The sequence below is a fragment of the Chaetodon auriga genome, chromosome 20 (genome assembly GCF_051107435.1).
Source record: "Chaetodon auriga isolate fChaAug3 chromosome 20, fChaAug3.hap1, whole genome shotgun sequence".
Lineage (NCBI taxonomy): Eukaryota > Metazoa > Chordata > Actinopteri > Chaetodontiformes > Chaetodontidae > Chaetodon > Chaetodon auriga.
The window spans coordinates 1,903,332-1,916,616 of NC_135093.1; the positions used below are offsets into that span (position 1 = coordinate 1,903,332).

Genomic DNA, 13,285 nt, shown 5'->3' on the forward strand with positions numbered 1-13,285 from the left:
GAGGAAGTTACAGGTGGAGCATTTATTTTAGTCTGCTGTGGTACAATTCAGAGCTCAAACCGTATTTTTATATACTGACATGAAAGGAACTTATATTTTATCACAAGTCAGTAATGAGATCTTATCGTCTTTCTACCCCAAAACATGTATTTCATACATCATCTCAAGAGGCTTCATACAGAACGTTGCACAAAATCCCAAATATGAAACCTTCATGATACATCTGAGTCCACATTTTCAGTGTTTAGATGACAGTTGAACACCAGAATCTGTGACAGCATATTGATAGGAACAGCTAATGAGTCACAGTATCAGCTGATTGAGCTAACAGTTTGTGGCCTGTTCCTGTGTAATGGTTGGAACATGTTCTCTCCAATTTCAAATGGTCTAATTTTACCTCTGAACGGCCACTGATGAAAGATGAAGAAGATGGTGATGATGTTGCTATGGAGACATGAGGTGGACAGCCAGACTGAAGCACCACACCGAGGGTCTGTGTGAATCGTGAGGCCTTGTCCCATGTTGTTCCTCTCTTTCCTACAGTCAGGAAGGGAATTGTTGTCTTCCTTCATCTGCATTTTCCATCGTGTTTTAAAGCGTTGGATGAATTATTGCCAAGGTTGCTGCTTGTTAATTTCACCACTTCTCCATCATATTGCACCACTTAGTTAACAACTTTACTTTAACTGAAAGAGAGCAGCTCCTCTACACCCAAAAGCATTTATTAGATCTACTTTATGGGATTTATTTTATCATGTCACATCAATGAGCTTCTGTACGACAGATTCCTGCTCTGGAAACATTGCAGATCTGTTTATTTTACTTTGAAGTATAATGAGGTTGCTCCTTTTGTCTTTGCTTTTTGTGTGATTTATGAAGCCAGAGGCAAAGTGAGACATATTGTAAATTTGCATTTTTGGTTGTTCCTGTGCCTCAATGTAAAATAATCATGTCATGACTGAGAACTCTGCTGACAGGATGCTGCTGCACACATAGTATGAAGTTCTTGCCAAATGAGTGAATCTGAACTGAAAAAAATTTATTTGTATTTATTTATTTGTATCACCTTCACTTAAAAAGCCCTTCAAATAAACATAAATTAGTGAACATAAATTAAGTTGTGTAGCTTATTTTAGTCGATACAAGTGTGCTTCAGACTGTTGTATTATAGGTATTGTGGGATTCGGTGCATTCATTCCCAACAGCAAACGCATAAATAAAGCCAAAAAGTACACTTTACAGGTTGTGTGAAGTTCAGTGGCGACATTGTTTGGTCCATAGTCTGTCACATATGTTATAAATGTCTGTAAAATTTTGGTCTATAAGACAGAAAGATACTGTTAAACAGTCCTTAACCGGCACTTAAAAAAAGAAGAGTCATAGCTGAAACTATTAGTTGATTACTCGACTAATAGTTGACTTCCTGTGGTGTTCAGGTAGGCTGGTTTGATATGAGCATCCATCTGCCCCGCTGATCCGTGTCCTCTCCCCGTTTCCACCTGTCCAGGTGCAATATTTGAGGAGAACGCAGTGCGAGACGATGAGGTGTTCCAGCTCGCCGTGTCTGACCTCAGTCTGAGTGATGACATCCTGCAGAGCGAGAAGATCACACACTCTATTAAACTCATCGAGCCCAACAACCCTTTCCAGGCGGTGCAGGAAGGTAAGGACGCTGTGTGAAGCACGTTTACGCTCTGTGACTGCGTGTGTGCATGAGGTGCTTTACGTTTTGGCTGCAGAGCTCTTTGCAGATTTGGGTTTGTTGTTGTTGTGGTGTGCGTGTGCTTGGGCTTGTGATTCTGTTTTACTTGCTTGGTTTGTATTGTTAATCTTTAGGTTAGGCTGGTTCTGTCTCTTGGTGAAGTATCCTCACGGCTAATGACCCAGGTATATCGACCCTCTAAACGCTGTTTAAATCCCTGCTGCTGCCTGCTCTGTTCCTGCTCTCTGAGGACGCTGTTGGTCTTTGATGCTGCACTGCAGAGCCTCTCCTTCGCCTTCTCTTTCCTCTTATCGTTTCCTCTGAGACTGATTCTCTCTATCTCACCCACTTCCCTCTCTCTGTGTCTCTCTTGCTGGGCCCTGGTTTCTTCTGTGCAGAGGAAGCTAGGGGGAAGCACTGAGTCGAGCTGCATTGAGTCCAGCTGTAATTTTCCATATAATTGCCTACAAAGAGGCTCGCAGGCCTCTTAGCTTTGAAAAGAGCTAATCTGATGCAGAATGAAAGGAAAAACAGTGATGGTGCTGAGGATGAAGTTTATGCTGGATGATGCTGATAAAAGTGATTTTTGCTGCAGATGACGAAGATGCTGGATGATTGTGGTGATGATAATAGATTTAAGTGACTGATAGTGATGCGTATGAATGTTAAGATGGTGCTGATGCTGATTATGATGTGAGTGTTGAAGTTGAAGATCCCTGTGGTGATTAAAATGATGATAAAGACAGTAATGCTGACAATGATGATAATTAAGGCATATTAATGTCTGTTGTGATGAAGATGATGCTGATAAAGACATGCATGTGCTGATGAGGGTGAAGGTTGTTGTTGATGTGACAAAGATTAAGATTGTGATGCTGCTGCTGATGGTGATGTTGAAGAAATGTGTGAAATGATAATTGTGATGAAACTTTTCCCCAACAGAATTATGTGATTATCCCTTTAAGAACATTGTTTATTTAATTATTTATTTATTTATTCATTCATTCATATAAACCCAACTTAAACATCGTAAAGTAAATCATTAGATTGCAACTTCTCCTCGTGAATAACCAAAACAAGTTCATGCAGCCAGTTGGTACCGGGTCCGTTAATATGTGTGAGGGGTCAGTCAGGAAACACTGATTTCCTCTCTCTAAAAATAAAAAGATAAAAATATAGCATGTCTCGTGACCTTGTGATCTCATGGGTGTGGATTCTTTTATTTCGATGATATTATCATGTTTTCACACACGCAGGGAGCCCAAAGGTCATCACAGTAGCACAGAGCTCCTCAGGCTTCTTGCCAGCAGCAGTGGCTTCAGGAAATGGGACACCAGTGTTGTTTTTGCACCATCTTTGATTGGTCCGTCGATATTGACTAATCCTAACAAACGTCTCGCACAGCTGGAAACCAGAGCACGTCAGACACTTCGGAGTGGTTCGAGTTAACAAATATTGACTTAGCGATCGCAGAGACAACAGTTCAGTTCGGCTTCGTAGAAGGTTTTTACACCTCAGGCGGAGCCATATTGTTTCAGCTTTCATCACAAGCCCTGCTGACATGATGTGTTTCTTTGTGTTACCCAGAGAGAAGCTGTAACATGAGATAGATTTCAGTCATTACCAGGAGACCAAAGGTCTCAGGTTACAGCATCCTGATCAGATGAGACAAATATCTGTGAGTGAAGACTTTTTAGTCGTGTGTGTGATGGAGGTGCAGATAAATTGAGTGGCTCTTGTTGTGTGTGAGAAGCCTAAGTGACCTTTTCCGACCTTCATTCAGTGAGATTAGTCGTTGTTTAATGTGTTTATGAACAAATCTTTCCGATTCATTTGAGTCGTGTTAATGATCTCCAGTACAACATCACCTCCTTGAGGCAAAACTGTACAAGGAGTCCAACGGCAACACAACCAGCACTTTTTGCAAAGGTACATTTTCTAATCTGCACACTGCACGGACACATCATGCCTGTAAAACAGGCTGAAATTCAGCGGTTTGGATTTTAGAGCTGTTATCTCCGACAAAATCTCATAACAGCATGAGTTAAGTAAGTTCATCCACATCCAATATGAGCACAGTAAGTTTGATTGACAAAGCTGCTTTCAATATAATATGAACCTGATTTCTGATTTTGGATGCCTGACGTCCACATTTCTGACTCAAATTAGCTGAAAATGTTCCACATTGTCTACTTTTCTATGCTTGGTATTCTCGTTGTGATGTGATTAGCAAAAGTTGTTGATTTGATGTCAAAGATGTGACAGTTGGTTGAATTTTTGTATTCTCACTAATTAGAAGAGTACAAGTGTGTTCACTCATTTTGGCACATTTCTGTGTGTTCTAATAACCGATCAAAATGAGATTTTGGTTGGCAATGAGGGGTGAAACTGTTCGTGTGCGGTTTTAGTTTGAACACATTTGTCCTCACAGCAAATTAAAGTCGTGAAATCACTTCAGCTCCTGTCAGAACGCTGGAAAACAGATGACTGCCTCAGATGGTGTGGTCGTCCTGGCAAACACCTTTGTGATAATCAGCTCACGTTAGCTCAGGAATTAATTGTTATTCACTCCAGAAGGCTCATCAGCATCAGTCAAACCACTTAGCGCTCGCAGTCACTATAATTATGTTTGTGTTTTCAACTGGAACCTCAAAAACTTGGACGTCTCCCTGAAGTCAGGACACAAGGTGAAGGTAGTCGTGGGTAGACGTGAGGGAGAAAATGTTAATAAGGCCTTGAACCAGTGGAGATAAAAGCTGACACAAATTTTCATCTCTGCACCTGATTTCCTTTTGATTTATGCTGGAACTTACTGCCTATCACACTGTTCTGGTTGGATCTCATGCAGGTGCAGATATGAAGTATTTGGATGCAGCAGGAATTCAGGGAGAAGTGATATCAGGATAGTTGAATATCTACAGACTTATTAACTGTTTTTGATGGTGAAATTCACATTTGCACTGTTGAAGTGTGAAACCCATTTCCTCAGACGGCATGTGTCTCTGATAGTGTTTGACTTCTAATAAGCCGAAAACTCATTAAAATGAAAATGCCATTTGGAGTTGGTGCTGTTGAGTGCAGGTCACACCGTTAGCAGCACCTGCTACAGCAGTGACTCAGGAAATGATAGCCTGTCGACTTTGACACTTTTGTCATGGTTGTAAATAAAAAATCTTTGACCGAGCACAGCGGGCTCGTTGAGACCCTCATTAGCAGCTCGGCTGAGTGGAAGAAATTGCATTGATTAAGACTGGCTGAGAGGAACATGTTAAGGCGCACATGACTGCTTTGGATTTGATCATTAGCAGTGCTGCGGGATTGTAAACCGACATGGAAATCCTCAAAATTCAGATTTGTTTGATTCCTTGTGTGTTGCGCATTGCTGGGGTGTTTCTGTCCAGTGCTCATTGGCCGTTCTTTCCCTGGTTGGTAAAACCACTGATGCCTGCAGACACACAAAAGCTCACTTGAGTGTCTGTATGGTATGCACCAGTCTTTTAGCAGTCCACATAGGGAGGGGTTGGTAAAACACCGCACTTTAACCAGGAAATCGCTGTTTGTGTCCTGTGTGAAACCAAAATCCTGAGCTCTTCCTGAACCTAACCAGGTTTTTTCTGGTGCGTAATCCATATGTTCACCATGTGTAAATTTACCCACATCCAATATGGAGACGTGCAGCTTATAAAAGTCAGCGGGCTGCGGCAGATTAACACTTTCACAGCACAAATTAGCAGAAACTGTAACCTTGACTTTTTCATTGGTCATCATTCTGGCTCTTTAAAGGCTGTGGAGTTGGGCCGCATGCAGGCCAACACACACATCTCTCTGTTAATAGTCTGAGCCTGATGTTTACGAGGTGTGAAGCCCGCTGATCTTTGTAATTCCATTTTCAGTACCAGCTGTTCTCAACGTTGTCCCACAACTCTGTCAAAGAAAATACAGAACTGTGACTTTTAACTGCAGTGAGAAATGTTTTGAGTTTAGTCAAAATAAAGTCAATATTCTCCAGAAGGTGAAGATACCTACTGCCAGTGGTGACAAGTCCAGCAAAGCACATGCTCACTTTTCATGACGTTTTGTTATATTTACATCTTATTAACCTTTTAGTGCTGTTTTCTCAGAGATGTTTTAGCTGACATGTTGAGTTTTTTGTCCAGAAAAATAAATAAATGCTTTAGGATGTCAGTTGAGGTGGCCTTTGTTTCAGGTGACAAAGACAAGAGACAAGAGACATAGAAAGTGAAAGAGAGATATTTAAGATGAGAGAGGTGATGGCAAACAGTTGGGAGGGAAAGAGGGGTGAGAGAGGGGTGAGAGAGGTTGGCAGAGTGAGAGGAATGGAAAGAGAAGAGGAGAGAGTGAAGGAGGAAAGGAGAAGGGAGAGACAGTGATGAGTGAGAGAGGGGAGTGAAAAAGAAAGGAAGGGGAGAAGGAGAGACTGATCAGTACATCTTGGTGTGTGTGTGTGTGTGTGTGTGTGTGTGTGTGTGTGTGTGTCTGTCTGTCTGTCTGTCTGTCTGTCTGTCTGTCTGTCTGCACCCAGCTGGTTTCTCTCTCACTCTGACCTTTTCTCAGAGCTCCCATGATCCTCGGTTCCTCGGTTCTCAGAGACTCCGGTGACAGCCTGGGCTGCAGTGGATTATGGGTAATGAGAGAGGGATTCACACCCCGCTGTGTGTGTGTGTGTGTGTGTGTGTGTGTGTGTGTGTGTGTGTGTGTGTGTGTGTGTGTGTGTGTGTGTGTGTGTGTGGCTGTGGCATGGCAGAGGATAAAGAACAGCTCAGTTTTAGTTGGTGAAAGTGTTTCCACGTGTTGATTCTATGAACTCCATTGACTTATCTGGCAGAAAACCACGTGACGCTGCTTTGATACTGAAGGCTACAGTTATTAATGAACATTTGCTGTTTTTCTGAACTGTGGGTTTTGGACTGTTGTTCAGACAGAAGATATCGCCTGTATCTCTGTGAGTTCATCGTTTGGCAGTGAAGGCAGCAACAGCGATCGTTAGCAGCATCCTCACTGAAAACCAGCATTCATGTCATCAACTATTAATAAAAGTATTCGCTGACATATTTTCCACAATGAAAACAAGACCTAGACTAAATAAAGTCACTTTGAAAATGAAAATGTTGACAAAATGTTGCCTGTGGAAACACTGTTTTTTGTTTAACACCTGCAGCCACGGTAGCCGTGAGCATCAAAGATGGTGGCAGCATGCGTGCTTATGAGATGCAGAGGTTAATAACAATAAAACAGATGGAAATTTTGCTGGCGACAAGACAATAGCCTCTTTCATTTTCATTGGCTAAAGCTAAGAAGCTAGCTACATAAAGCTCTATTTCCATCAATACCTCAGACCATCAGACTGCCTTACAACCCTACACATGTGTCCATCTGCTGCTTGAAAAGAGCTGGTCGCAGCAGCACATAACGGGCGACTGCTCGCTGCCGGTTTCTTTTCACCACAGAGATCCTTTTGTCATGATAGATGCTGTTTTTACAGATAGGAGTAGCTCTTCATCCACACAGGCAGATATGCAACACTTGAGCCTCCAAAGGAAAATCTCACTGAAACCATCTGTCAGACCAATCCGCTCGGATTACATGCCTCGAGTTTTCAACAAAGAGGCTAAGACACAAAGCTGTTTCTCTCCCGGCTCTAATCCCTTTAACACGAATCAGCTGAATTTTCCATAAAGACGTGCCGTGATGCCGCGTTTGTTTTCGGTACGGTTCGGTTCAGCAGCCTCAGCTCACCGACCCGCCTGTTTGGAACGCGGATGTAATCTGATGAACTTTTCAACACTGCTCACTTATTCTTTAATTGGCTTTTCAATTCAAACAAATTAGCCTAATTGTCTTATTATGATCGTGTCCGGTGCTGCTCAATTACTGTATAATTAGAGAAATGACTCAGCCCGGGAAGTCGTGTTTTTCATTTTCACTTCACTATCTCTTCTTTTCATTTCTCTTTTCCTGCTTCATCTCCTCTTTTTCTTTCTTTCTTTCTTTCTGCATTCTTTCCATTTTCTCGTGGTTTCGCTCTGTTGTCCTGTTTTCTTAATTTCTTTTTCATTTGTTTTTTGTCTTTCTCTACATCTCATTTTGTTTCTTCTGTGTCTTCTGACTTTTTTTGATTTTCTGCCTGCTTGGTTTCTTCATCTTGTTTTGTTTGTTCATGCTCTCGTTGTTTCTTTCATTTGATTTCCTGACTGCGTTTTCTCTGGTTTCGTTACAGTGTTTGTATGCTGTCTTTGTAATTTTAATAATTATTTGTGTCTTGATGTCATGTAGCTGTGGCCCATTTCCTCTGAGTTACTTCACTAATATCATTTTATTTTCTAATGCTTGTTTTCTATGTTTGGCCTCCTTCTCTTCATTCTTTAATATGTGTGTGTGTGTGTGTGTGTGTGTGTGTGTGTGTGTTGCCTGCCTGCCTGCCTGCCTGCCTGCCTGCCTGCCTGCCTGCCTGTATTCATTTGAGTGACAGCTCCTGCTGTTGGATCCCAGCAGACAAATTGTCCTCATCTGTCCCACATCAGCAGGTTTAAACACAGCCAAGATGGATCGGCGTCAGATGTGTATGTGTGCGCATGTGTTGGCTCAAACGTGTGTGTCGAGTGTGAAAGCGTGTAAAATAGTGACCCTGGTGGAACATGTGAATTGTTGTTAATTTTTTGTCTTCCTCTTGAATTTGGAAAGAGTTTTGGAGCAGTGTTTTGGCCACTGAGCTCCAGAACAGAGTGCTGGCAGTTGTGTCTTTACATCTGAGTGTGGTATCTTAATGATGAATGAACTGAATCTGCACAAAAAGGTTTGTTTTCAGTGAACAGTTCACCCAGATGATGGCCGGCTCTGTTCGCTCTTTTTAGCTACGGCAGTTCTGTAACTTGTGACGTTCAGTCTGCACCTTTTGCAGTTTGCAGTCCTGTCATGGCCCAAGATGGCCGGCTGCTTTTTGTTATCGTCTCGTGAGCAATGCAGTTGCACCTTCAAGTGGTAAAGCAAAAAAAAACGTCTGCACACTGATCTGAGCACTGTCACCAGAGGTATGGTGACACATTGTTTTGCATACCTTGTAATATTGCAGCATGCAACGGTCTTTTAGAGAAGTGTTTGAGGAAGACCCCCTCCTGTTATAACACAACAGCACCCCCGTGCACAAAGTCTGCTCCGGTCTATGCAAAGCTCGGACCTCAACACCTTTGGTCTGAACTGGCACCCCGACTGTCAGCCTGACCTTATCACATCAGTCTCAGATCTCACTAATGGTTCCGTGTCTGAATGGGAACAAATCCCTGCAGCAGCTTCCAGCATCTGGTGGAAAGCCTGAAACTAGTGGATGCTGTTATAGCTGCAGATTAGTGGCCATGGCTTTTGAATTGCGTGTTCAGCTAGTTGTAATGTTTGGGGGTCATCATACTTTTGGCCATATAATATATTATCTCTGATTACAAGAGGTGAAGCCATGTGGAGTGGAGCCAAATTCTGCATCGTCCAGTCTGTCCGTAACAGCTGCGTAGCTAATGCTAGATAGCTAACCAGCCTCCTGGAGAAACACAATCAGCAAAGAGCATGAATTAGTGTGCACACTGTAAATTTCTGCAAGTGACAGATTTAGCATAGCCTACATTTATCAGATATACTCACATGATAATTGTTTAACTCTAATTTTCTGTAGCATCTGAATGCGTTAGCATTTCCTCTAAATAGACCTCCCCCTGAAGGATGATGTCAACTGTAGCTGCTGTAACTTTCAGTGTCGATTGCATCTTGTTCCTGATAAATAAGGATCCTGAAAAATAGAAAAAGACTTTGTAGACTTTGTTCTCGCTCTAATGCCGCTAATCTGAACTGTCAATTGACTCTGTGATCTTTGTTCGTCTCAGGCTTACAGCTCTGATGTTTGCTGTTTTCTCCTCCAGGCCTGTAATCGCTTCACTCTCTGATCCCCTGCTGTTGTTAGATGTCAGTGATCCAATGATGTGGGGATTTGGAGGCCGACACACTGCAGCAATGTAAACCCCCCCCCACTAATGCTCAGGTTACCCTGTTACCTGAGCATTAGTGATGGCAACGATACACTGTAATTATACAGCATCTTAAAATGCAGCTCAAAGTGTTTTCACATTAAATTTCACACATTTAACACCTGGAAGCCGTCCCCCACAACCACAGTCTTCCCCAGCCAGATGTATCCTGCTAGTCTGGGAGTCAAACCAGTAACCTTTAACCCCATAAGCTCCATGTCTTCTTTTGATCTCAGTTTGAGCAGTGAGCTGTGAGTGGTTCACTTGAAGACCTCCTTCTATCAGATTGTTTCATGGAGGCCTAAAGAGTTGCAGTTGTGTACAACTACACAGAAAAAGCAAAGATTGGAGAAACTGTTCACCCACTGGCGCAGCACATATTTCTCCAAATACATCTGTGTGCAAAGCTGATGTATAAGAGTCATGTCTGCCAGTGTTAATGAGTAAAACAAACAGGTTTATACTAAAGGAAGACGTTCAAACGGAGACGCGCTGCCTCATCTTCCCATCGAACGGGATCAGGCGGGATTTCGGGGGGATTTGAAGGATGGAGAGGAAGGAGAACAAGATGAGGAAGCATGAAAGATATCCACAAGGACACAGAGACGAAGCCCCGGGCCGAGCTCCAGCTCCGGCTTCACCGCTTCCCACGCATCTCGCACACACAGACACACAGACACACACACACAGAGTTCCAGTTTAGCGGTTGCGGTTTTGCTCGCCGTGCCTGAGCGCCTCAGCTCCTGTAGGTGCTACTTGAACTTATTTTTCAGGGATTTGAGTTGAGATGAAAGCCGTCCACCTGCCCTTCTCTTATCACTCTGTCTTTTCTGTGCTGTCGATGTATTTGAAAATGTCCAGGATACTGGAGAGAAGACTTGCTGCTGACACTGTATTACCGGTGAGGGGTGGATGTATAGACACTGATGTACACAGATCTGATATGCAGACATTTAAAGCAGAAGATGCTCATCTCAGATTTTTCTTCATGGGTTGTCCTCAGGGGAAAAGGAACAGACAACCCGATGTTACAGGGTGATATAACCTTAAATTGCCTTTTGTGGGAGTCTTTTGATTCACTGCAAGTAAGCAGTTTCACGTTAAAAATCCTGTTTACACCCTCTCTGAAAATCTGCAGTTCAACCAGAGAAACCTTCACAGCAGAGCAACTTATTTTGTTGTCTGTAGAAATTCTGGCTTCACCTCAAAAAGCTTTATGTGGCATGTTCGTAGTGGGCGTCCGCTTTAAATTCACAAGTCAATATTTCATAAACATAGAAGCCCCGCGCACTGAAACCCTAACTGTTTTATAAGCAAAGGTCTTTATGGCCCATAAATCCTCTGGTAGCCTGTAATGGGCTCCACTTTGATTCTAGCAATCATTTCGTAAGAGAAGGCGACACGTTTACGATGGCCGACATCACGTTTATGGAAAGGAAGTCTTCAAAGTGAATTGGACCGTTTCCGCAGTTCATTTTGTCTACAAACACAGCGAGAGAGCAGCCGAGGTCTTCTGAAGGAACACTGAAAACTGCCTCATTAGTATTCTTTGCTCTTTCTTCACAGAGCAATTATTCACCATTAGCTGCTTTTCTGTAGTTTATCGATGGCACAATATAATAACGGCTAAATTATCTTCAATTTAAAGTGCCATCTGTTTTTCTGTGATGGAGGCTTTTACTCCCTCAGCTTGCTGGTTGTTATTAATCCGCAGGGAACCGAGGGGGTGTGTGTGTGTTATAGATCTGAGGGAGTCTGAGCTCGACTTTTAGCAGAGAAGAGAGCGAGCAAGGGAAGGAGAAGGTCTCTCTCCCCCAAGCTAGTCTTATCCTGTCAGTACGTGTCTGCGTTTCGACTGAACTTCCCTCCGTCTACCTCTCTTTCTGCTCAATCAAACCTGTCTGCCTGCTTCTCTCCACATAGCTCCATGCCATTTCTTTCTTCCTCTCTCTCTTCGTTTACATGTCGCTTTATCTTTCACATGACAGATAATACAGCGACCAAGCTCGTACTCCAAACTCTGCTCTTTAGTCAGTATTTTTAGCTGTGGAGTCTTGTCTTTAAAGTTCTTTATTTGGCATCAGATTGCAGCGTTGGACATGACAATCTTGTCAAGCTCGAGTATGAGTGTGTGTGTATGTGTGTGTTAATTATAACAATACTAAGATCGAAAACTCTCAGATAAATTTAGAGACTGATGAATACAAAGATTTTAAGATCAGCTTTTCCAGATACTTTTGTAGGTTAAAACATTTCAGCCTTTTTGTTTTAATTAAGCTATATTCTTTTCCATGTGAGGACAAAATGAAATGATGTATGCTGTTATGAATGAAAATGTATCTTACACACCCAGTCACAGCATGAAACGGGTTCGTTTCAATGGCTCCGCTTGCAGAGGTGAAGTAATTTTTGCTTTCATATTCAGATTTGGTGAACTTTGATGCAGATTTGTGCTGCTGAGCAATTTGAAGCTGTCCTAACAGAGTCTGACATGAGGCTGTTTGACGAGAACATACAGGTGTGAACAAGCAATGCATAGAAACAAATGTGACTTATGAGGCAAATGAGCTTGTGCACGCTTTGTTCTGAACGTACGAGTAAAATTGGCAAAACTGTGAACTTTTTTATCTGTTAATAAAACTGTAGCTGAAAATGTGGAAATGTCGCAGAAAACCTTTCAAAGGAAGAATACAAGATGAAAAAAGTGTAAAGTATTAACGTTGCATCTCCATGAATTGAATTTCATCTATCATAAATCTGCCTTTTTCTCTAACAGATCCTCGCTGGGTTTTTGAATGATTCCATGTTTCGTGTCTGTTTGAAGAGGCTTAGCGCTCCTTAAACATCAATTTCTTCTTCTGTTCCAGTGCTACCCACGCCATCTTTAAAGAAAGCTCTCTGTGACTGCAGATAGCTCGGTTATGTGTGTTTTACCGTGCAGATGCTTTGCACAACGCTCCCTGTTCTTCTTCTCTTCTCCAGTCTTTGGCTTCGGTTTGGTCCAACACCTATTGCCTCATAAATCCTGCTCTGTCAATACCAACAGCCATAACGGCCTGTCCTAAACTGCCTGAGTCACTCATACGTGGGGAATTTACATCAAGCGGCTTTAAGACTGCAGGATCTGCAATGGCCCCATATTTCCTCTTCATCACAGCTAACTGGAGATGGGCTGACAGCAGAAAGAGCTTCAGTGGTATGATAGATCAACAGCGGGCCATCTGCTTGTCATTTCTGATTGGGGACATAAATGTAGCGCTCCGTCTTCTTAAGTCACCACCAATGACCGAGATCGGAAGAGTCCAGGAGTTCGTCCAGAGGTGAGGAAATGGAGACACAGCCAGACACGGACTCGGCTGATCCGGTCTGGCCCTCTGGCTCTTTTGCCAAATTTCCACAGCAGGGACAATTAGCTTTATTGCAGCGACAGCCAGAGACAGCTCAAAATGTTAATAGCCCAGGATGAAAAACACAGTTGTTTGAAACGGCAGTCACCCAGCTGGCAAGTAAGATCTGCAGGTGATGAAAGGTATGAGAGGCCACAGCAAAGAGT

The 13,285-nt window shown here is 42.7% G+C and overlaps 1 protein-coding gene across 2 annotated transcripts in view; it reads left to right on the forward strand.

Moving 5' to 3' along the window:
- Positions 1-13,285, forward strand: part of grid1b (glutamate receptor, ionotropic, delta 1b) — a 410,627-nt gene that overhangs the window by 14,511 nt on the left and 382,831 nt on the right. For both annotated transcript variants that reach the window (XM_076759895.1, XM_076759896.1), the window contains exon 2: positions 1,508-1,663. In XM_076759895.1, coding sequence (XP_076616010.1) covers positions 1,508-1,663 — 156 coding nt within the window. The remainder of the gene's footprint in view (positions 1-1,507; positions 1,664-13,285) is intronic.